Source organism: Neomonachus schauinslandi, chromosome 1 (genome assembly GCF_002201575.2).
Source record: "Neomonachus schauinslandi chromosome 1, ASM220157v2, whole genome shotgun sequence".
Classification (NCBI taxonomy): domain Eukaryota; kingdom Metazoa; phylum Chordata; class Mammalia; order Carnivora; family Phocidae; genus Neomonachus; species Neomonachus schauinslandi.
The window spans coordinates 153,642,684-153,669,150 of NC_058403.1; the positions used below are offsets into that span (position 1 = coordinate 153,642,684).

The 26,467-nt window shown below is 37.2% G+C and overlaps 1 protein-coding gene across 15 annotated transcripts in view; it reads right to left on the reverse strand.

Moving 5' to 3' along the window:
* The window catches only part of CLASP2 (cytoplasmic linker associated protein 2), a 183,368-nt gene that overhangs the window by 148,718 nt on the left and 8,183 nt on the right, over positions 1-26,467 (reverse strand). For all 15 annotated transcript variants that reach the window (XM_044920799.1, XM_021677581.2, XM_044920794.1 and 12 more), the window contains exons 2-6: positions 17,635-17,713; positions 7,807-7,910; positions 5,108-5,199; positions 3,864-3,939; positions 2,189-2,286 (exon numbers count right to left, since the gene is read on the reverse strand). In XM_044920799.1, the coding sequence (XP_044776734.1) occupies positions 2,189-2,286; positions 3,864-3,939; positions 5,108-5,199; positions 7,807-7,910; positions 17,635-17,713 (449 nt within the window). The remainder of the gene's footprint in view (positions 1-2,188; positions 2,287-3,863; positions 3,940-5,107; positions 5,200-7,806; positions 7,911-17,634; positions 17,714-26,467) is intronic.

The window sequence follows — 26,467 nt, forward strand, 5'->3', positions numbered from 1 at the left end:
TGGTAAGAGAGATAGCCAGATATGATGAGTTATACCAGAACATACCTCTGAAGTAGTCTTACATCTCCTGACACCCAACCCCCCCCCACCACCAAAAATCTAATCAAGCCTCTAGATCTAACTACCAATTTGTAAGATATAAAGACAGAAGGATATGTCAAACCATACCACAGAAAAAGAATTAGCAATATTCAGAATATGGGAAACTTTACAGGATAAACTACCTAGCTTATTCAACAAATAAACACAAGAGAAAAACGTGTTGGAGGTAAAGATTTAGAAAGACTTGTGAGAACATATCAACTAACTGTTGGACTTTATTTGGATACTGACTCAAAGAAACCTAAAAACATATACAGAAACTTACATTTATGAAACAACTGGAAATTTGAATGCTGACTGGATATTTGATTTATAGAACTATTTGCAAAAAAAAATTTAAGTTGTGATGACAGTATTGAATGTACTGAATTACAGATGACATATTATGACTTGGGATTTGCTTCAAAACAAAACAAGAGTAAGTAGGTAAGACAATAACATGCAAAACTGGTCATGAGTTGTTAATTATTGAAGCTGGGTAATGGGTACATGAAGGCTCATTATACTAGTCTACTTTAGTCTGTGTTTGAAATTTTCTGTAATAAAAAGTTAAAAAATTCCTTTCAAGCCCCCCTTAAAATGGGGACTAAAATTTGATTACAAAAAAATTTAACTGGAATAATATCTTTAATAAAAACAGAAACTCTGAGAACTACTAAAAAAAAGTACCTTTGGAAAAAATGTTCTGATACATGAGAAGCTCATCAATGGGATTTTTACTGATCTGACTGATGCCACTATACTCAGATATTCTTTTATTTATTTATTTTTTAAAAATATTTATTTATTTATTTATTTGACAGAGAAAGAGACAGCGAGAGCAGGAACACAAACAGGGGGAGTGGGAGAGGGAGAAGCAGGCTTCCTGCCGAGCAGGGAGCCCGATGCGGGGCTCGATCCCAGGACCCTGGGATCATGACCTGAGCCGAAGGCAGACGCTTAATGACTGAGCCACCCAGGCGCCCTATACTCAGATATTCTTAATTTTCTTTTTATTTGACTAGGTTTTAAGAGTAGTGACTAATTTTTTTTTTTTTAAGATTTTATTTATTTATTTGACAGAGATAGACAGAGCCAGAGAGCACAAGTGGGGGGAATGGCAGAGGGAGAGGGAGAAGCAGACTCCCCAACTGAGCAAGGAGCCTGATGTGGGGCTCGATCTCAGGACCCTGGATATGGGATCATGACCTGAGCCGAAGGCATTTGCTTAACCATCTGAGCCACCCAGGCGCCCCGAGTAGTGACTAAGTAGTGACTAATTTCTTTTTTTTTTCAAAGATTTTATTTATTTGAGGGGCGCCTGGGTGGCTCAGATGGTTAAGCATCTGCCTTCGGCTCAGGTCGTGATCCCAGGGTCTTGGGATCGAGCCCCACGTCCGGCTCCTGGCTCAGCAGGGAGCCTGCTTCTCCCTCTGCTTCTCCCCCTGCTCATGCTCTCTCTCTCTATCTCTGTGTCTCGAATGAATAAATAAAATCTTTAAAAAAAAAAAAAAAAAAGATTTTATTTATTTGAGAGAGAGCACATGCGAGCGAGTGTGGGGGAGGGGCAGAGGGAAGGGGAGAAGCAGACTCCTTGCTGAGCAGGGAGACCAATGTGGGACTCAATCCCAGGACCCTGGGATCATGACCTGAGCCGAAGGCAGACGCTTAACTGACTGAGCCACCCAGGCGCCCCAGTAGTGACTAATAATTATATAGCTTTCTGTTATCCAGTATCTTGTGTAATACCTTTCAACAGGAGGCACTCAAAAAATATTTACTTAATGAATAAATTAATATTTTTACTAAATTCTTGCTCAACCATCTTCCAAATAATGATTATTACTGTCTGGTATCAAAAGACAGTTCACTGGATGATATTTAATTACATATTAAATAACATATGAGTATATAATCAGTGTCCAAAAAAATTACAGGATGTAAAGAACTTTTTAAATGGTGATAACCTACATATCTTTATGTATCTTGTGAATTTTAAAACATCTCAGAAAATTGAACCTATTTAAAAGAAACACATGATATTAAAACTTATAAAATGAGGGGCCAAAAAAAACACCAAAACCAAAACAAATTTAGCAAGACTTACCTAGCAGGAGGAATTCCTCTCTTACAAAGATCCACCCTCACTCTCTCTCCCACATGTCTATAGATCTCCACTACAGCTAATACGGCAGCATCTCTCACCTGCCAAAGAATTCAGAACTTAAACTTAGATGAGACATAATAAAACACTTCATCTCAAGGCACCATTACAACTGAAGTTCTCAGTTGGTTTTAATGCCTCTAAACCCCTGAGAGATTTTGGCAGGTCATTAATAAAAAGCAAGAGGACCTGCTGAGAAAACTCTAGAGAAATCTTGTAAAACGCTTTGTAGAAATCTAAGAAACATGTATGTCAATGTTACCAATGTGGTTTTTTAAAAATCTTCTATTTGTAGTAAGACTGCACAAAGAACTGCCAATAACTGTATGAATACAAATCATTATTGCAGTTAATACACGCTTCTGGAATAAAACTGCCCTTCAAGAATGTGGTCTGAACTCAACACCAATGTTCACAGCATCATTATTTACAATAGCCAAAAGGTGGAACAAACCCAAATGTCCACCTAAGGATGCATGTATGAACAAAATGTGGTATACACATACAATGGAATATTATTCAGCCTTAAAAAGGAAAGGGCAGAAATTCTGACACATGCTACAACATGGATGAACCCTGAAGACATTATGCCATGTGAAATATGCCAGATACAAAAGGACAAATTGTATGGTTCCACTTTCATGAAGTACCTAGAGTAGTACAATCATATGGAGAGAAAGTAAAATGTGGTTGCCAGGAGCTGGGGGGTTGGGAAGAATGGGGAGTTATTGTTTAATGGGTACAGAGTTTGGGAAGATGAAAAAGTTCTGGAGATGGATGGTGGTGATGGTTGCACAACAGTGTGAATGTACTTAATTGCCAATGAATTGTACACTAAAAAATGACTGGAATGGTAAATTTTATGTTGTGTATATTTTAACACAATTAAAAGAAAAAAAAAATGTGGCCTCAAGACAGGAATTTGGAAGACAGCTCTAGTTTCCTTGCACAGCTCACTGTCAAAGAGCAAGTGAAGAGGTAATGGAACTGTCTTCAAACATCCAAAGGCAGAGCTGGGGCCTAATAGCAAGGAAAAGTTTATCCAGGGTTATTCCAAATGCCCAAGCTATGCCAAAAAGGTTACAGTCAAGATTCAACTCCACTAGGATGGACAAGACCCAGAATACACTCCTGTATCATGCCTACAGCATACACAGCTCAGGTAAAGAAATTTCTAACAAGTGATACACCCCTGGTACAAATTCCCTCTGTTAAATAGGGTTATGACTGTTGCAAAAAGTTGTTACGCAACCACATTCAGGAATGAAGAAAGGAAGCTGACAATCTGTCCACACAATTAACATGTAGGAGGACTATAAAAAGGAATCCAGGTTCTTTGTCACTCAATCTTTCAAACCCAAGAACTATCCTTTTAGTCCCATATATCCTTAATACTAGCCAAACGAGTAACAAACTTAAGCAACTTACGTGAATATAATGTGTTCTTGGAAAGTAACTTTGGTGGATTTAAAAAAAAAAAAAAAAAATGAGGTGAAATCTTGTTTTCACTACCCCCCTCCGCCCTCCCTCTTCTTTTTTTAAAATGGAGTTAAGGGCACTAGGAAAGAAGAGATAGCCAAAAAAATTAGTCGGTGCTTGAATGTAAGTAAAATTTTACCTGACTGTTGGAATCTCCAAATAGGATACACAAATGTGGTACCAACTTGCTGAGGACTAGTGGCTGAGCCCCAAAACTAAATATAATTTGAAACAAAAAATAAAGAGAATTTGGTTTTAATCGAACAGTAAACAAAATAGCCTTATACTTTCTTCTTGTCTATATCAAAAAGACAAACATGGTGAGGAGCATGGGTACACATCATTAAAACATGAAGGACATCAGACACAAGCAAAAACTAATTCTAAACAATGTGAAATATGCAAACTTGAAAAATCATGACTGACAATGAAAACTGTCAACACATGATCCAACAGAACAAAATGTTCAACCAATGGCACTTTTAACACCTAGCAACCTACTGATTACTCAGGAAAAATTGAGCTTTTGCTTTAAAATAGTGATTTTTTTTTAGATGCTGGGTCTCAAATAAATTTGCATTCCAATAAAACCTTTAATTATGTTTATTAATATTTGATGAGGTCATGGGTTGAAAGCAAATGACAGGAGAGCCAAAAACCACAAAAGTTGTGCAGAACTGAATGCACTTACAAGCTCTAGATGGCAGAAAGGACCACAGTGGAGTAATAGAAAATAAATGAAGGTATAGTTAGAAAAAAGGAAGTAACACTACAGGAAAAGTTGAAAGCTACTATATATCACCTATCTTGTTGCACAGAACTTGAACAAATAATCCAGAAAGAGATCAAAAGCCCTAACAACTTCTTCGGACTGGAGTTCTGAGCTCTGTGGCTCTCTGCTGTCAGAGCTCTACATACTGCTACCTGATTCACTGTCTAGTTATCTGGGAGAATCTTGTTCAGTCTGTGATTTGGGTAGCCATACACACTGGTCTAGAAAGCCTAGCTGGGGGGAATTGGCTACGATATTTGAAATACCACTGAGTTAAAAACAATTCCAAACTGGGTCCAGAACAGAAGTAGATCCTAAGTTATATCAACATACTTGTTATATGACCATCTATTTTGGGTAGCAACTATTAACTTACTCAAGAAAAAAAGAAAAACACTTCTTATCACTGGCTAATAATTTTAAATTAACATACACATAAAAAATTAACAGCTAAAGATACCGAATCAAAAACTCTTATACCAGAAATCAATTAGTAACTATTTAAAATGTTACTTCCATAGCTTTCTTCAAGCTTTATGAAATGGATATTGCTTTTTCCTTTTAGAAAAATGAAAAACAAGATGGCTATTTTCAGTAATCATAAAACTTACATGTTTAAGGTTTCAATAAGACACAGACACACGCCTTCTCGAGATCGAAAATTCTTGTGCTTAAAACCAGAAGCCAACTGTTCCCAAATGTACTATTTAAAAAACAAGTATAACAAAAAATTAAATTACTCATGTTATAATTTTTTTTTATTCCCAACCTTATCACCAACCTTAATGATAACTGAATTTTCCCATCAGACTTTACTTCTCTACCAAATTTGTACTAATGTTGTTCTCACCCATTTTTAAGTATCTTAATCACATTTTTAGTTTTTATTTAGTATCTTTCACTTTAGATTTGTTATTCTCAGAAAAACTATGTCCATCTTTCACTGTGGATTTCAATTATTCTCAGGAAAACTATGTCCAATACCTAAAAACCTTAGAATTTCTATGGACATAGAATTCTTTCTAAGCTTTAGAAACCTCCCAACAACAATGCTACCATTATAAGCCCAGTAGTCCAGTAAGCATTTAAAAGGTCCAATGTTGCCTAGTAACTACTCCAAATTGTCACATGGAACAGGCTTTTTCAACATTTTATAATTCAGGCTTTTCTCACTTTAGCACTGGATCCAAATACAGAAACATCATTTGGTAAAAGTCATTTTATTGCTACCTAATATAATTTTCTTTTGTAAAAAGCATACATAACCTGTAACAGATAATCTACAGCAATTATACGAATTTGGTGTAGGAAGGAACCCAACTTTATTCTTCCAAACATACAGCTAATTGTCTCTATCCATCCTTTCTCCACATCTAGAAACACCATCCTTACCATTTATTAGATACACACACACACACACACACACACACACACACACACCCCTTCCTGGACCCTTTATTCACTTCTACTAACATTCTCTTTCTGCCAAACTTTCTGGAAGGTAACTTGGAAGTTTATTCAGAAAATCTTAAATGTGAATAACTTGATGCAGCAACACCATCTCTGGAACACTATTCTATATAAATACTTATACGTACATCCAAAGACACATGTACAAGGATGTTCCTTATAGAACTGCTTATAACAGCATGTCAAAATGAGTTAAAATTTGAACCACTAAACAAGTGTTGAAGGATACCCACCAAACTATTAAAAAGGACTTCATTCTAAGGTATAAAATATCTGGGCAAACAGTTAATTTTTGCAATTTTTTATAAAACATATGTAATATGTGTTATAATTTTGAAACTGTATTTTAGGTAATAACCCATAATACCATTGTATATATTGTAAATTCTGATTTTTTTCTACTTAACATTCTATAAATCTTTGTTTACATATCAATTTATTGTCGTGGTTTTTAATAAACTTCCAAGTTACCTTCCAGAACGTTTGGCGGAAAGAGAACTATTAGAACTGAATAAAGAGTCCAGGAAGAGAGAGAGAGAGAGAGAGAGAGAGAGAGAGAGTGTGTGTGTCTGTGTGTGTGTGTGTATGAATCTAATAAATGGTAAGGATGGTGTTTCTAAATGTGGAGAAAGGATTGATTGAGACAATTAGCTGTATGTTTGGAATAACCTGATGAATAACCTGATGGAAATTGTTAATAATAACATTAATTTCAGTATGAGTCTGAGCTTCATCTCGAACCTTGTCTTTGGCATCTCCCACTCTATTAAAGCTACAATAACTAGAGAAATGCAAGAGAAAGAGAGTAAATATTTATAATTCATCTCCATTATAAGCTATATTTTACAAAATTATTAACAGCTTGTGAGGTGCCTGGGTGGCTCAGTTGGTTAAGCAACTGCCTTCAGCTCAGGTCATGATCCTGGAGTCCCAGGATCGAGTCCCGCATCGGGCTCCCTGCTTAGCAGGGAGTCTGCTTCTCCCTCTGACCCTCCCCCATCTCATGCTCTCTCTATCTCATTCTCTCTCTCAAATAAATAAATAAAATCTTTAAAAAAAAAATTATTAACAGCTTGTTTCCATAAATGAAAAGTTAAGAGGTAAGCAAATTATTTCCTTTACTCATGAGTCCAATCAAAAATAACGGAGAAGGAAGTTTCAAAAGCATACATATGGGACTTAAAACTTATGACCCAACGTGGGACTTAAACTCACAACCCTGAGATCAAGACCTAAGCTGAGATCAAGAGTCAGATGCTTAACTGACTGAGCCATCCACGCGCCCCTTTTTGCTCTCCTTTCAAAACATCTCCATACCAAAAAAACCCAAAAAACAAAAAACATCTCCATAAGGGCTATTTTTTTCTACTGTATTCATAAAACACAAGTTGGTGTCACAGAATATATGCCTTATACAATCAGTAACCACCTGTTCAAATAAAAAATTTTCTTTTTGTTGCTGTAAAAGTTGCACAAATTAATATATTCAGTAGTTCTCAAAATGACCTTTCTCACTGAACACTATTATCTGCAGGTAAGAAAAACTAGAAAATCCTAAAGAATAATATAATCAGCAGTGTCCAGCAGAATCTCAGAGTTAGCTTTGTATAAAGTGTCAAAGAGCAGAAAATAGGAAAAAGAAAAGCAAAAAAACCAAAAAGTCAAATATTGACATTTTATCTTAAATTTCAATTCCTTTAAAGAATTAACAACAACTCACTGTTTAAAATTTCAGCTTTCCTGTCCCCTGGGGCTTCAATGACTTGCTGTGATTACCAGCTATCTTTACTGATATTTCATCACTGATTAGCAAAATGTAAATTTGAAAATGAAAGCCTACCATAGGTGGTGCTACTTGATCCATTAATTTCAATATCAGAGTCTGAGCTTCATCTCGAACCTTGTCTTTGGCATCTCCCATTCTGTCTATTAAAGCTACAATAACTAGAGAAAGGCAAGAGAAAGAGAGTAAATATTTATCATTCATCTCCATTATAAGCTATATTTTACAAAATTATAAACAGCTTGTTTCCATAAATGAAAAGTTAAGAGGTGAGCAAATTATTTCCTTTACTCATGAGTCTAATAAAAAATAACGCAGAAGGAAGTTTCAAAAGCATACATATTACATGATATCCACTTAGGATAATATTCAAAAAACAGGCAAGACTAAATATTATCCTATTTGGAGATGTGTATGGCTAGTCAAGCTCTACAGATGAGCAGGGAATGGTTATCTAAAAGGTCATGTCAGTGGTTACCTCTGGCAGAGGGAGGGAGAGAGGGAGGTGTCATCAGGAATGCAGAGAGGAAGTATCTAGGATGGCAGAGTTCTAGTTTCTCGACCTGGGCACAGGCAGGTGTTGGTGTACAATTACATGTGTGATATACACTTATGCATGTATGACATATTACTCAACTGACAAAAATAAAAGCCTAGGCCCCTGGATTAAAGTTTTTCTCTACTATGTCCAAGACTGTGGCACTATTTCAAGGAAGGAGGCAGGAAAGGCAGGTGAGAGTCCATTCTTGGAGAGTTTTCACGAAAAAGGTTTCTGTAACTATAAATCAACAAAGCACCACAAAGAAATCACATCTATTGAGGGTGAGGGTGAAGGGAAAGGGAGGCAGAAGCTAGAACTCAGAGGGTTTTAAGTCCACTCATTGGGCAAAAACATCTCATAGTCAAAATTATCTTTCTGTAATCCCTTAAATTACCATTGCCCCTTATGTGGTGTTACAAGGTGCGTGGCCACAATATTTCGTCTCCTTTTGTCTTTATATCCTCAACCATTAATGTTTGCAGCAGCACTCACCTCAGAAGATGACTGAAAATGAAAAAGGGAATAAATGTAAACCACTTAGAGTGAAGGGCACTGAGTAAGCACTCTGTGTCACCTACCACCCTCACCATCGCTAGCATCATTCTACATGTTCGAAGGCAAAGAAATTAACTTCTTTTCTCTTTTGACATGATAGCTACAGCCTTCCTTTCCCTGAGGCAATGAAGGCTGAGACCTAGTGTAAACAAGGGAAGGAAGAAGAAATGAGATTGAGAAAGGGATTTTTCTCTCATTTATTTATTGACAATTATAATTAATTGTACATATAATTTGATGCAAATATGTTCTACAATATAACACTGTCTACAATATAACAACCAGACTGATGTAAATAAACAACAACACTTAAGGAAAAAAGAAATTAAATTCTTTTTGGAAGAAAATTCGAATACAGTGAGAAGCCCACTATACCAAATGAAATGATATTATCCAAAAACCTAAGCTTAATCAAGGAAACTGTATAAGAAAACAAAGTCCCTGCCATAAAATCATAAGCCTAATCATGAGGCAACTGAAGTACCTGTCAGTTGGAATAATATAAACACTTCTCATCTTGCTTAGATTATTGTTAACATCAGAGAAAATCACTGACATCTGTAGGATTGGCTGTGTGGGACTCTGGTTCTGATAGCTTCTGAGAGGCAGAAGACAGTAATAAACACTTAATAAATATTAAATATTATTATGTACTAAGCACTGAATTATCTCATGTCACCCTCATAACAATCCTATGAAATAGAGTAGGCCCATTTGATAGAGAAGGCCCAAAGGGATTAAATACCTTGCCCAAAGTCACACAAATAGCAAGTTGAAACAAGGATTTAAATAATCCACACAATTAGGTCCCAGTCATAACTATTTCTATTTACTTGTAACTGGGGTGTTCTGCGTGGGTGTGTGTGTTGTAACAATCACACAACAGTAGTATGAAAAAAAAATAGCCACTTCATTCTTGAGAGGTGGAATTTAACTCCAAAAAGAAAATTAATATGTTGACCCAAACAACGGCTCACTTCAATATGAAAAACTAAAATTTTATAAAATATAAACAATGAAAACAACTTTACACTATATAAACTTTTATTATAGTTATTAAAAAATCCATGAATTTTTTGCATTAGAATTCCTTTTTAACACATACTCCCTTGGTGTCAAGTAGAATAAGATTTTATTCCTAGCTCTACCAGTTATTAATTATATAAACTTCTCCACATTTCGAAGTTTCCTTGTCTATAAAATAAAGAGGGATGCAGGCCTATACCTCACATGGCTAGTGAGAGGATGAAGTAAAACTGGTTAAAAAAAAAAAAAAAAAAAAAAAAGGCTTGTGCTAAGCCCATAATAAGCATTTGGAATAGTTAACAGTCTAAGGATCCTAAAGATCTGTATATAATATAACGACCACTGAATTTTACCATTCAATGTGATGAATATTCAATAGATAATTATAGGAACCCAAAACAGTGTTTTTACCCTATAGACATTAAGAATTTGTTAAACAAATGAATAGATCAGACTGGAATATGAACAGTGAAACATTGGAGAAGTTTAAAGCACAGCTGGTATGTTTTATTCTCTCAGCACTGTATGAGATGCATACCATTTTACAAGATGCAAAACTGATGACCAGGTAGCCCAACTATTCTAATACTCTTTCTGTAACTGCATTTTCAATTAAAACTATCTGCTTAAAGAAAAAGCATGACAAAGTACAGCATCCTTTCTTGATTAAAACTCTTTAGAGTGTAGGGACAGAGGGTACATACCTCAGTATCATAAAAGCCATCTATGAAAAACCCACAGCAAATATCATTCTCAATGGGGAAACACTGACAGCTTTTCCCCTAAGGTCAGGAACATGGCAGGGATGGTCCACTATCACCACTGCTATTCAACATAGTACTAGAAGTCCTAGCCACAGCAATCAGACAACAAAAAGAAATAAAAAGCATCCGAATTGGCAAAGAAGAAGTCAAATTCTCATGCTTTGCAGATGATATGATACTTTATGTGGAAAACCCAAAAGACTCCACCCCAAAACTGCTAGAACTCATACAGGAATTCAGTCAAGTGGCAGGATATAAAATCGATGCACAGAAATCAGTGGCATTTCTATACACCAACAAGACAGAAGAAAGAGAAATTAAGGAGTCGATCCCATTTACAACTGCACCCAAAACCATAAGATACCTAGGAATAAATCCAAAGAGGCAAAGAATCTGTACTCAGAAAACTATAAAATACTCATGAAAGAAACTGAGGAAGACACAAAGAAATGGAAAAACGTTCCATGCTCATGGATTGGAAGAACAAATATTGTGAAAATGTCTATGCTACCAGAGCAATCTACACATTCAATGCAATCCCTATCAAAATACCATCAACTTTTCTCAAAGAAATGGACAAATAATCCTAAAATTTGTTGGAACCAGAAAAGACCCCGAATAGCCAGAGGAATGTTGAAAAAGAAAAGCAAAGCTGGCAGCATCACAGTTCTGGACTTCAAGCTCTATTACAAAGCTGTCATCATCAAGACAGTATGGTACTGGCACAAAAACAGACACCTAGATCAATGGAACAGAATAGAGAGCCCAGAAATGGACCCTCAACTCTATGGTCAACTAATCTTCGACAAAGCAGTAAAGAAAGTCCAGTGGAAAAAAGACAGTCTCTTCAACAAATGGTGTTGGGAAAATTGGACAGCCACATGCAGAAGAATGAAACTGAACCATTCGCTTACACTACACACAAAAACAGACTCAAAATGGATGAAAGACCTAAATGTGAGGCAGGAATCCATCAAAATCCTAGAAGAGAACACAGGCAGCAACCTCTTTGACCTCAGCCGCAGCAACTTTTTCCCAGACACATTGCCCAAGGCAAGTGAAGCAGGGCAAAAATGAACTATTGGGACCTCACAAAAATAAAAAACTTTTGCACAGCAAAGGAAACAATCAACAAAACCAAAAGACAACTGGCAGAATGGGAGAAGATATTTGCAAATGACATATCAGATAAAGGGCTAGTATCCAAAATCTATAACGAACTTCTCAAACTCAACACCCAAAGAACAACTAATCCAATCAAGAAATGGGCAGAAGACATGAACAGACACTTTTCCAAAGAAGACATCCAAATGGCCAACAGACACATGAAAAAGTGTTCAACATCACTCGGCATCAGGGAAATCCAAATCAAAACCTCAATGAGCTACCACCTCACACCAGTCAGAATGGCTAAAATTAACAAGTCAGGAAACGACAGATGTTGGCGAGGATGCGGAGAAAGAGGACCCCTCCTACACTGTTGGTGGGAAAGCAAGCTGGTGCAGCCACTCTGGAAAACAGTATGGAGGTTCCTCAAAAAGTTGAAAATAGAGCTACCGTATGACCCAGCAATTGCACTGCTGGGTATTTACCCCAAAGATACAAACGTAGTGATCCAAAGGGACACCTGCACCCCAATGTTTATAGGAGCAAGGTCCATAACAGCCAAACTATGGAAAGAGCCCAAATGTACATTGACAGATGAATGGATAAAGAAGATGTGGTATATAGATACAATAGAATATTATGCAACCATCAAAAAAACACGAAATCGGGCGCCTGGGTGGCTCAGTTGGTTAAGCGACTGCCTTCGGCTCAGGTCATGATCCTGGAGTCCCTGGATCGAGTCCCGCATCGGGCTCCCTGCTCGGCAGGGAGTCTGCTTCTCCCTCTGACCCTCCTCCCTCTCATGCTCTCTGTATCTCATTCTCTCTGTCTCAAATAAATAAATAAAAAATCTTTAAAAAAAAAAACAACAAAACGAAATCTTGTCATTTGCAACAACGTGGATGGAACTAAAGGGTATCATGCTAAGCGAAATAAGTCAATCAGAGACAGACAAGCATCATATGATCTCACTGATACGAGGAATTTGAGAAACAAGACAAAGGAGCAGAGGGGAAGGGAGGAAAAAATGAAACAAGATGAAACCAGACGTGTGTCTGGGTGGCTCAGTTGCTTAAGCAACTGCCTTCAGCTCAGGTCATGATCCTAGAGTCCTGGGATTGAGTCCCACATCGGGCTCCCTGCTCAGCAGGGAGTCTGCTTCTCCCTCTGACCCTCCCCCCCCCATGCTTTCTCTTTCTATCTCATTCTCTCTCTCAAATAAATAAATAAAATCTTAAAAAAAAAAAAAAGATGAAACCAGAGAGGGAGACAAACCATAAGAGACTCTTAATCTCAGGAAACAAACTGAGCGTTGCTGGAGTGGTGGGGGGTGGGAGGGATGGGGTGGCTGGGTGATGGACACTGGGGAGTCTATGTGCTATGGTGAGCGCTGTGAATTGTGTAAGACTGATGAATCACAGACCTGTACCTCTGAAACAAATAATACATTTTATGTTAAAAAAAAAAGAAGATAGTAGGAAGGGAAAAATGAAGAGGGGGAATCAAACCATGAGAGACTATGGACTCTGAGAAATAAACTGAGGGTTTTAGAGGGGAGGGGGGTGGGGAGATGGGTTAGCCTGGTGATGGGTATTAAGAAGGGCATGTACTGCATGGAGCACTGGGTGTTATACGCAAACAATGAATCATGGAACACTACATCAAAAACTAATGATGTAACGTATGGTGACTAACAATTAAAAAAAAAAACTATCTGCTTAAAATTTGTAAAACATGAGATCCTTTACTGAATTCAGTTATCATAAACCAGGGTTGGTAATCAGTAAACTGTATATATTTTTTTGTTTGAAAAGCTTATTTTTCCACAGTACATGTGGTCACAAAAGAAAAATTAAGTATTTTATATTAAAGAACTGTATCAATAGAGCCCATACTCTGTCTGGCACTTCATCTAAAACTGAACATGAATCTCAATTTTCCTGAAACATCTCTTCACTTTTAACGTAAAAAGGTAAAAATAGCTATAATAACCTAAGTGCACCAAAAGAAAGTATCACTCACATCAAGTTACATATATCTAGGATTACATTATTTAAAAAAAAACACCTTCCACACATAATTTAATTCAATTTCTTCCTCTTACAGAAAGTCTCCTAACATGGTTTGGCTAAATTCTAAGACAGGGTAAAACAAGAAAGTTAACCCTGGGACTCTTAGTTTAGTACTGTACCCCCTTAAGACTACACAGATATACTGCCTATCTTATGGAGCTACCATACAAACCAAAAATAGTGTAAGGATAATCTCTCATATGTACAGTAGATAAGGCCTAATAAATGGATGACAAGTAGGCAATATACGGTAGCAAAGTAGTGATAAAATTTTCCTATTATACCACACTGACTCTCAACTAATAACAAGTTCAAGTTTCATCAAGGAAAATGATGAACATGTAGGGTTCAAAGTGAAAATGATACTGGCTAACATTAATGTACAGAAGTAACCATAAAGAGTAGATTAGAAGATAAAAAAAATTACATATAAGCCTATGTATATATATGGAGAACACATATGAAATATGAATAAAAGCAACTTAATGTAATTTATTAAGTATTTAAGGGTATAAGAATCATGGAGTAAAGAAAACTTCAGTGTAGGGTGAGGTTAATATGAAAAGTTCCTAGATACTGAAATCTGAAGTAAATCTTTTAAAGAGAAAAAAAGGACTTGTTTCTTTCTTTTTTTTTTTTTTAATTTATTTATGTAGGGGCACCTGGGTGGCTCAGATGGTTAAGCGAATGCCTTTGACTCAGATCATGATCCCAGGGTCCTGGCATCTAGTCCCACATCAGGCTCCTTGCTCAGTGGGGAGCCTGCTTCTCCCTCTCCCTCTACTGTTCCCCCTGCTTGTGCTCTCTCGCTCTCTGTCAAATAAATAAATAAATAAAATCTTAAAAAAAACAAGATTTATTCATGTATTTGAGAGAGAGAGAGAAGGGTGGAGGGGCAGTGTGTGTTCCAAGCAGACTCCACGTGGAACCCGATGTGGGGCTCAATTTCAGGACCCTGAGATCACACAACCTGAGCCAAAACCAAGAGTGGGACACTTAACTGAACTGACTACACCACCCAGGCGCCCCAAGGAGAGGATTTCAAAAAGAAAGAACAGCACTGCAGGAGCGTGAACAAATTAGGCCAGAACTAATAAGACTGAGCAAGTTTCTGATTAGCTAAAGTGGAAAAAAGTACTTGCTAAAGATCACTGATAAATAAGGCTACTGAGATGCAGAAGAGACATACACGCTGAGAGAACTAGAACACCAAAGGACAGCAAAACAGAAGTTCTGAAAGCAGGACAGTCCTAGGAGGCAACAAACTAGGATTCTGGTCCCAATACTCCTACTGCCTCATAACGAGCAGTCGGAGCATCAAATCCCATCTGGCCCTCCTTGTGTTCAAAAAATAAGCAAGATACGTAATACCTAGAATTACTGTCAAGCCTAAAATACTATCTGTCACAGCTAATAATAGGGAACTACTACAGGGCAGGGGTTACAAACATAAATGCCTACAGTCAGGGACATACAGAAAATGCCAAAAATGAACCAGCTCTAAAAATGGCAGTATTCCAAGCTTGCCATATCATAACTGATATCTCAGTTATGAGGAGACAAGAGGAGATGGGAGCGACTTATGAATCAGAAAGCTCATGACCCATTCAAAAGAGAAGCTATGACAAAACTTCAGCCAAAAAGTACCCGTAGGGGTGGAAGATCAGGGTTGCCACATTGACCAATTGTTTAAGACAAGTCATAAGCATGAATTTTTATGTAAAATGTTGTAATTTTAAACAATGATTCAAAATGTTTTAAGAAAATACATAAGCAAGTAAAATATGTTTGCAGAGCATAGTTTTTAACATCATAGGATTTTTTTTTTTTTAAAGATCTTATTTATTTATTTGACAGCGACACAGCGAGGGAGGGAACACAAGTACGGGGATTGGGAGAGGGAGAAGCAGGCTTCCCGCGTAGCAGGGAGCTCGATGCAGGGTTCGATCCCAGGACCTTGGGATCATGACCTGAGCCGAAGGCAGACACTTAACGACTGAGCCACCCAGGCGCCCCATCATAGGATCTTTCAGCAGAAGACTGACAGAGTAAAAAAATCACCTTTCTAAAGGATATTCATATAAAGAATGAATTGATACCAGGTATTGATTAAAAAGGGAATAATAAAGGGAAACTCACTAAGATGCTTCTGCTAAAAAGATAGCTAAACAAAAAAGTTTATAAAAAGAAGAAAGCAGCAGAATTTACAGTTATACCAAACATGAATAAAAAGTTGACCAAAGATAATTCAAAAATAAGTGTGAGGCATTATGAAGCATTAACTTAACTCATAAAAGAAAATCACAAACATCTGAGGTTTCCCTTAAATATTTCTTTTTTTCCCCCCCTTAAATATTTCTACATAATAGGAACCAAATCTACTCATCAAAGCACTCGAAAAGACACATGAAGGTCACTCAGGTTTAGAAAACAGGTCAAAGTCAACGCTGTAATCCTAACCACCACACAAAGAAAAGCATTGTATTACTATGCTGTCCTGTACTGCAAACACACTACTGTAAGTGCACCTCAAAGTATGGCTGGCAGCCCGGACCAGTCTACAAACTATTTGTGGTAAAAAAAAAAACTGAAGAGTGTTTATAAAATAAAATTTTAAAAACAATCTGACCAAAATAATTTTATTTATTGAATCTAATAATAAAAAATTGGGCCTTTTTTTTTCCTTTCACTTTGCTGTAATTTATTTTTATTGTATTTTACAAAATATTCATCTGCAACAGACTAGCAGCAAAAGAACTGGTCCGTCACAGATAGTCTAACAAGTGGCATTGTAGGAATGCAAACTGGAGCAGCCACTCTGGAAAACAGTATGGAGGTTCCTCAAAAAGTTAAAAATAGAGCTACTCTATGACCCAGCAATTGCACTGCTAGGTATTTACCCAAAGGATACAAAAATACAGATTCGAAGGGGTACATGCACCATGATGTTTATAGCAGCATCATCAACAATAGTCAAACTATGGCAAGAGCCCAAATGTCCATCAACTGATGAATGGATAAGGATGTGGTGTGTGTGTGTCTATATATATAATGGGATATTACTCAGCCATCAAAAAGAATGAAATCTTAACCATGTGCAATGACATGGATGGAACTAGAGTATAATATGCTAAGTGAAATAAGTCAGAGAAAGACAAATACCGTATGATTTCACTTATATGTGGAATTTAAGAAACAAAACAGATGAACATACGGGAAGGGAGGAAAAAAAGGAGAGAGAGGGAAACAAACCACAAGAGACTCTTAATGATAGAGAACAAACTGAGGGTTGATGGAAGGAAGTGGGTTGGGCGTGGGCTAGATGGGTGATGGGTATTAAGGACAGCACTTGTTATGAGCACTGGGTGTTCTATGTAAGTGATGAATCACTGAATTCTACTCCTGAAACCAATATACCAATAACTGTATGTTAATTAGAATTGAAATAAAAATTTGAAAAGGGAAAAAAATAAATGAATAATTAAAAAGAGAAAAAATGGAAAAAAGTCATGGTGTAAGTTATAAATTTTTAATGTTACAAAAAAAGTAAAAGTTACAGTAAAACATTTTAAAATATGAAGTAAAAATCTATCAACAGTATATTTAGTGTGTTTTTTGCTTTTTTTTTTTTTGGGTTCCAAAGGAAATTTTTTTTTTAATAGGCTTAAAATCTTTTATGTCTAGGCAACCTAAAATGCTAATTAGATCTCTGGGTTGTACAAAATTACATTTTGCACAGAGAACCAATTCTATTAAAAACAGTGAGGAAAAAAGTCAGTATGTCAAAACCCACAATAATTTTTAGATAAAGTTAACTTACCCATTACTACATAGGACTTAAATCGTGTTGATAATCTGTCCACAAAGGCACTTAAAATTTCCAATCCCATTAATGATACCTACAGATAGAAAGAAATTTTAATGAATACGAAGTACCAATGCATTCTTTCAAATCAATTATAATCACTGACATATAAAGATCTTCACATATTACCAAGTTTTTTTAAAAAATAAGGAGACTGCAGTATTCAGGGATAAACAGCCATGAGGTTAGGGTACCCTATTCTCAGATGGTTCAATAATAATAACAACAATAATAATAATAATAATGGTGTATAAATATGCAGGAAGATAGTGATAAAGTGTATTTGGCAAAATGTTAGTAACTGGTAAATTAGGTGAAGGGTACAAAGAAGTTCACTGACTATACAAGCAACTTTCCCATAATGTTGAAATGTTTCCTAAATGAAAGTTAAAAATAACAGCACCTTTTATTATACAGAAATTCCAGCTTTTGTCTAGGATGGAGACACTGGAAAAAAATACCACTCCCACTGTAACAAGAAAAAGCCAAATAATCTATAGAACCGTATCTCTCTTGAATCCATAAGAAAGCTGCAGTTGTAGGATAATCAACTAGCCTGAAATTTAAGGAAAGATAGATGCTCCCAAGGAGAGATGGGACATAAGCAGTAGGACACATGTGGCAGAGGACAGAAGGAAAATGAAAATGTGATACAAGTGGGTTAAGAGTTCAACTATATTTAACTTGTTAATAGCTGAATATGGGATAGCATGAAAATATATAATTCCTAGTAGCCACAGACACAAAAGGAGAGACCCATTTACAGGCTCTTTCTCCACAAACCTCCACTCAACACTCGTGATTGGAAAAAGTATCTCTTGGTTGTACAAGTCTGACGAAGGGAGCAGCTGCCTTTGTAGGAAAGGCACAAACCTTTCTTTTCCCATACTTTTGTAAGAAACAAAGGTATGATGCTACTGAGAGAAAGACAAATACTGTCACCCCAGGACACAGGTAAAAACTCACTGCTGCTGAGCAAAGAGGAAAGAAAAAAAGTTCTCTACTTCAGAGGGAGAAGCAGAAAATCATCCTGGGCTCAGATGATTAGAGGTCTATAGTTGAGGAGAGGCAGGATCTCTGATAAAGCCTCATCCCTAAGACTCAAGAACCAAGGGCTCCTAAGACTGAAGCTGGACCAGAAAAACAGAGAACACTCCCACTTGCCACAACCAGGCTAGCAAGGACAGCGTAAGGAGCAGTTTACCACTGGAGAAGAGAACATGGAGAAAAACCCTCTATGAAGCACAGGAAAAAAGGGAAGGTATAAGGTGAAGGGTGTTACAAAAACACTGAGTGGCCAACAGTTAATTCCACTCCTAGGTATATATCCAAAGGAGTTAAACCAGGACACAGATACCTGTATGCCAATGTTCACTACAGCCTTATTCATAATAGCTAAAGGTGCAAAAACCCACATGTTCTTCAACTGATGAGTAAAGAAAATGTGGTGTGTGCACTCAATCAAAAATGTGGTCATGAACAGGACTGACTGGTACATGTTACAACATGAATGAACCTTGAAAACATTGTAAACGAAAAAAAAAGTCACAAATGGTGAGATGTTGTATGATTAAACTTGTAAGAAATGTCCAAAATAAGCAAACCTATAGAGATAGAAAGTAGATTAGTGGTTGCTTAGAACTAGGGAATATGGGGGGATAAGGTGGTATCTGCAAAAGGGTACAGGGATCTTCCTGAGGTGATGAAAATAATTATAAAATTAACTGTGCTGATGGTTGTGCATATATGTAAATATACTAAAAAAATCAATGAATTGTACACTTCAAATGAATAAATTGTATAATATGTAAATTATATCAATAAAGCTGTTAAAACATAATTGAAAAATCTACAAATAGGCTCACAGACTTAACAGACTTTACAGGTGATAAAAGCAGTATCTCAAATTAGCAGGAAAAACATGCACACTTGGTAAGATCTCATTTAGGAATCTATCCCTAATATACACTAACAAAATTATTAAAGGACATATGAATATTATTCATTGCAAGAGACCAGAAACTATCCAAACATTCATCAATATGAGACAGATTCAATAAACAATGGTACATCCATGCTACAGGGTACTATAACACTGTATTTTATTTTTTAAAGATTTTATTTATTTATTTGACAGAGAGAGAGCGAGCGAGAGCAGGAACACAATCAGGGGGAGTGGGAGAGGGAGAAGTAGGCTTCCCGCTGAGCAGGGAGCCTGATGCGGGGCTTGATCCCAGGACCCTGGGACCATGACCTGAGACGAAGGCAGACGCTGAACGACCGAGCCACGCAGGCGCCCCACTATAACACTTTAAAAATAAAAATGAGGACTACCCTAATTCTGCATGCAATACCTCTATGATATTGTTTTCTTTAAGATTTTATTTATTTATTTTAAAGAGAAAGAGTGAGTGGGGGGGTGGAGAGAATCTCAAGCAGACTCCTCGCTAAGCGTGGAGCACGACACGAGTCTTGATCTCACGACCCTGAGATCATGACCTGAGCCAAAATCAAGAGTCAGACACTTAACCAGCTGAGCCACCCAAGTGCACTTCCATGATATATCGTTAACTGAAAAAAGCAAGTTGGACAATGCATGTATATATACAAAGAGCACTACGTGTAGATATAGTTAGAAATGTTTATTAAAAATAACAGCAATGGAAAAATAATAAGAAAAAATATTTTTAATGGTTAGGAACAGGCTATAAGGAATAGAGAAGGAAGCCAGACTATTTTGAATACACTGTATTTGTAGCAATAACTAATTTCATTGAAAACAAAGTAAGTGAGCCTAAACATATACCAAATTAGTATCTTAACTATTTCAAGTGACTTTAAAGTATAGTAATTTGATTATCTCTCTCCAGGGGGATATACCCTAAGAACAAACACTAAACTCTGCAAAAAAGAAACTTCAATGATTTTAGAAATCTTGTTGATTGAAGGAGATAGAAGACATACAGAAGTAGTAAAAAATGCAGTCCTGAAACTAAATTAGAATCACTATGAACTCATGATATATTTTTCTTCAAAATTCCCATCCTATTTATTGAAAAAAAAAAAATCTAGAAACAATCAAACAAGTAACAATGAGTTCCACTAGCACTCACATATATACTATTTCCCACTAAAAAGAACCAGAGTTTCTTGGAGAAGTGGCTGATTCCAGGGCAGGAGCAGGAACTAGGACATCTTGTGATACCAGACAGCGAAGATGCTGTAAGAGATTACTAGGGTCATGTCAAGATAGAACATTTAAATATTAATAAGGATAATAACTGCATTGTCTTGAAACACATTAGATATGTTTAAATACAAGAATTCATAATGATAAAAACTATTTAGCCAATACTGGAGGATGCTAGAAGACCACCTTAATATTTCAACACTTAGTAAATGAAAGAATCATTTGAACTACAGGCATACCTCAGAAATACTGTGGATTCTGTTCCAGACCACTGCAATAAAGGGAATATCGCAACAAAGTGAGTCAAGTCAATTTTTTCATTTCCCAGTGCATATAAAAGTCATGTTTACCCTATATTTTGCTCTAGTAAGCATGCAATATCATTATTCTTAAGAAAAGTAAATACCTTAACTATAAAATACTTTACTGCTAAAAAATGTTAGCAATTATCTGAGCTTTCAGCAAGTTGTAATCTTTTGGCTGGTGGAGGGTCCTGCCTCAACGTTGATGGCTGCTGCCCAATCAGGGTGGTGGTTGTTAAAGGCTGGGGTGGCTGTGGCAATTTCTTAAAAATAAGACAACAAAAGGGGCACCTGGGTGGCTCAGTCGTTAAGCGTCTGCCTTCGGCTCAGGTCATGATCCCAGGGTCCTGGGATCGAGCCCCACACTGGGCTCCCTGCTCTGCGGGAAGCCTGCTTCTCCCTCTCCCACTCTCCCTGCTTGTGTTCCCTCTCTCGCTGTCTCTCTCTCATCAAGAAATAAATAAAATCTTCAAAAAAAAAAAAAAAAGACAACAATGAAGTTTGCTGCAACAACTGACTTTTCCTTTCATGAATGATTTCTCTGTAGCATGTGATGCTGTTTGATAGCCTTTTACCCACAGAATTTCTTTCAAAATTGGAGTCAAGGTTCTCAAACTCTGATGCTGCTTATCAACTAAATATATATAATATTTTTAATCTTTTGCTGTCATTTCAACAATCTTCATAGCATCTTCACCAGGAGTAGATCCCATCCCAAGAAAAACTATTTCCTCATTCATTAAGAAGCAACTCATCTGCTCCAGTTCTATCATGAGATTGTCACAACTCACATTTTCAGGCTCCATTTCTTTTTTTTTCCCCAGGTTATTTTAATTCCAGTTAGTTAACATATAGTGTTATATGAGTTTCAGGTGTACAATGTAGTAATTCAACACTTACATCACCCTGTGCTCATCATGACAAGTACATTCCCTAATACCTATCACCTATTTAACCCATCAGAATATCCAAAAGACAGTCTTTTCAACAAACGGTGCTGGGAAAACTGGACAGCAACATGTGAAAGAATGAAACTGGACCACTTTCTTACACCTTACACAAAAATAAACTCAAAATGATCAAAGACCTAACTGTAAGACCTGAAACCATAAAAATCCTAGCAGAGAACACAGGCACGTAACTTCTTTGACAGTGGCTGTAGCAACTTCTATATGTCTCCTGAGGCAAGGGAAACAAAAGCAAAAATAAATTATTGGGACTACATCAAGATAAAAAGTTACTGCACAGCGAAGACTCCACTTCTAATTCTAGTTCTCTTGCTATTTCTACCACGTCTGCAGTTACTCCCTCCCTTGAATGCCTCAAAGCCATCAACTTCTTCCAAACTCCTGTTATGTTGAACTCTTCCCAGGAATCATGAATTTTCTAGTCATTTAGAATGGTGAGTCCTTTCCAGAAGTTTTCAATTTACTTTGCCCAGATCCATCATAGGAATCACAATCTATGGCAGCTATAGCCTTACGAAATGTTATTTCTTAAACAGTAAGACTTTAAAATCAAAATTACTCCATGATCCATGGGTTGCAGAATGGATTAGCAGGCATGTTAGCAGGCATGAAGACAACAGTAATTCTCATTGTACATCTCCATTGCAGCTCTTCCATGACCAGGCGCATTGTCAACGAGCAGTAATATTTTGAAAGGAATCTTTTTTTTTCTCAGCAGTAGGTCTCAGCAGTGGCTTAAAATATTCAGGAAACTATGTTGTAAATAGATGTGCTCTCCCCCAGGCTTTGTTGTTCCATTTAGAGAGCACAGGAGAGTGGATTTAGCATAATTCCGAAGGGCCTTAGGATTTTCACAATGGTAAGTGAAGCAGTGGCTTCAACTTAAAGTCATAGGTTGCATTAGCCCATAACAAGAGAGTCACCCTGTCCTTTAAAGCCAGGCATTGACTTCTCCTCTAGCTGTGGAAGTCCTAGATGGCATCTTATTCTAACATAAGGCTGTTCGGTCTACATTGAAAATCTGTTGTTTAGTGTAGCTACCTTCATGAATCATCCTAGCTAGATCTTCTGAATAACTTGTTTGAACTTTTATGTTATGGAGATGGCTTCTTTCCTTAAACCTCATGAACCAACTTCTGGCTTCAAACTTCCATGGCTTCCTCACCAATCTCAGCCTTCACAGAACTGAAGATAGTTAGGGCCTTGCTCTGGACGACACTCTGGCTTAAGGGAGTATTGTGGCCGCTTTGATCTTCTATCCAGACCACTAAAACTTTGTCTCTCTATCAGCAATAAAGCTGTGTTGCTCTCTTATCATTTGTGTGTTCACTGGAGTAGCACTTTTAATTTCCGTCAAGAACCTTTCCTTTCCAGTCACAAGTTGGCTATTTGTCACAAGAGGCCTAGCTTTTGGCCTGTCTCAGCTTTTGACTTGCCTTCCTCACTAAGCTTAATCATTTCTAGCTTTTGATTTACTGTGAGACACATGCAACTCTTTCTTTCACTTGAACATTTAGAGGCCATTGTAGAGCTATTAATTGGCCTCATTTCAATATGGTTGTGTCTCAAGGAACAGGGAGGCCCAGGGAGAGGGAGAAAAACAGGAAATGGCTGGTCAGTGGAGCAGTCAGAACACATTTATTGATTAAGTTTGCCATCCTGAATAGGTGTGGTTCCAACAATTACAATAGTAACATCAGAGATCACTGATCACAGATCATCATAACACACTACAACAAAAAAATTTAGAAATACTGCAAGAATTACCAAAATGTGGCATAGAGATAACAAAGTAACCAAATGCTATCGGAAAAAGGGCACCAATTGAATTGTTTAATGCAGGGTTGCCACAAACCTTCAATTTGTGAAAAATGCAGTATCTATGAAGCACAATAATGTAGAGCACAAGAAAATGAGGTATGCCTGCCTTTCTATTATAAACTATGCCAATGAGTAACCAAACAGAAATAAATGGTCTAAATTTCTCTTAATAAGTGAAAGAATGACAAAATTAGAGTATCATTTTGCAAACCCTAATGAATTAAGAGATCTAAACACTGAACATTAATGGATGCTAACATCATAAAAAGATACTATCATACCTTATGTGCTTTCTTGATGCTATGTGCCTCCTGAGGAGGAAAAAAAAGACCGAATCTGATCAAGCTATAGGTCCAACTACCAATTTACAGGAAATACAGAGGAACTAGCACACAGGAATGAAATCAGCAAAATCATAACTGTGGGAAACTCTACAAATAAAATCCAAGAATTTTTTTTTTTAAGATTTTATTTATTTATGGGAGAGAGAGAGAAGTGGGGGGTGCCCACGAGTGGGGGTAGGGGCAGAAGGAGATGCAAGGTCTCCACTGAGCAGGGAGCCCTATGCAGGACTTGATCCCAGAACCCTGGGATCATGACCTGAGCTGAACGCAGACGCTTAACGACTGAGCCACCCAGGCACCCTAAAATCCAAGAATTTTTAAAAAGAGAAACTGAGGGAGAAACAAATTCAAAGAAACTTAATAAACATGTTGACTGAGGTATGGCCTCCCAAAGGTGTCCACATCCTAACCTCTAAGACCTGTGAGAATGTTCCTTTATGTGGTAAAAAGAACTTTAAAGATGTTGTAAAGGTCTTAAAAGTGGGGAGATTACTCTGGGTTATCTTGGGCCCAATATATCACAAGACACCTCATAAAAGAGAGGCAGGAGAGTAAACAGAGATGCAATGACAAAAGCAGTGGTCAGGAAGATTTGAAGGTGCTATACTGCTGGCTTTGAAGACAGAAGAGGTCTTAAGCCAAGAAATGCATGCAGTTTCCAGAATATGGAAAATTATCTCCTCGAAGTTCTCTAGAAGAATACAATCTTGCTGAAACCTTGATTTTATCCCAGTGAAACCCATTTAGGACTTCTGACCTCCAAAACTATAAGAAAATAAATCTATGTTGCTTAGGCTACTAAGTGTATGGTAAATTGACACAGCAGCAACAGGAAACTAATATATTAACAAATCACAGTGTGGAAATCTTATTTGGATCCTGAGTTTTCTTGAAATAATTAAAGGGGTGCCTGGGTAGCATAGTCAGTTAAGCATCCAACTGTTGGTATCAGCTCAAGTCTTTTTTTTTTTTTTTTTTAAGATTTTATTTATTTATTCATGAGAGACAGAGAGAGAGAGGCAGAGGGAGAAGCAGGCTCCCTGCAGAGCAGGGAGCCCGATGCAGGACTCGATCCCAGGACCCTGGGATCATGACCTGAGCCGAAGGCAGTCGCTTAACCAACTGAGCCACCCAGGCGCCCGGTATCAGCTCAAGTCTTGATCTCAGGGTCGTGAGTTCAAGCCCCACACTGAGTTCCACGCTGGGTGGGAGCCTACTAAAATAAACAAATAAATATCTAATTAAAAATTTGCATGACATTTTAAAAATTGGAAATTTGACCCTGCATATTTGGCATTATTTTTTTTTTTACATATGATAATGGTGGTGAGGTTATGTTAACAATTTTTTAATAATTTTTTTTAAGTAGACTCCATGCCCAGTTGGGAGCCCAACGTGAGGCTTGAACTCAAGACCCTGAGATCAAGACCTGAGCTGAGATGAAGAGTTGGACACTTAACTGCCTGAGCCACCCAGGCACCCCAACAATTCTTTAAAGAACATTTATCTTCGAGACACTAAATCAAAAGTCTCATTGATGAAACAATGTATCTGTGATTTGTGACAAAGTGATGGGGCATGATTAGCCATGGACTGATGAGTGTTGTGGGTGGATTTGTTATTTTATTCTGTCTACCTTTACATATGTTCAAAATTCTTTATAGTAAAAAGTTTTTTAAAAAAAATTACAGGAGGGGCGCCTGGGTGGCTCAGTTGTTAAGCGTTGGCCTTCGGCTCAGGTCATGATTCCAGGGTCCTGGGATGGAGCCCTGCATCGGGCTCTCTGCTCAGCAGGAAGCCTGCTTCTCCCTCTCCACTCCCCATGCTTGTGTTCCCTCTCTTGCTGTCCCTCTCTGTCAAATAAATAAAATCTTAAAAAAAAAAAAAAAAATTACAGGAACTGTGATTCCTAATGGTGAAATGAACATACCCTTGAAACAAAAGAACTCAAGGCCCACGCTCTTTTACTCAACCTCATCCTAAGAGTCTTAGCCAATGCACCCAAACCAAGCAAAACTAAAGAACTGGAAAGAAGCAAAACTATCATTATTATCTGGTAGTCCCCCCTTATCCCCAGTTTTGCTTTCCACAGCCTGAGTTACCAAGGTCAACTGTGGTTCAGAAGTAGATAATCCTCTTCAGAAATCAATAATAGCCTAACAC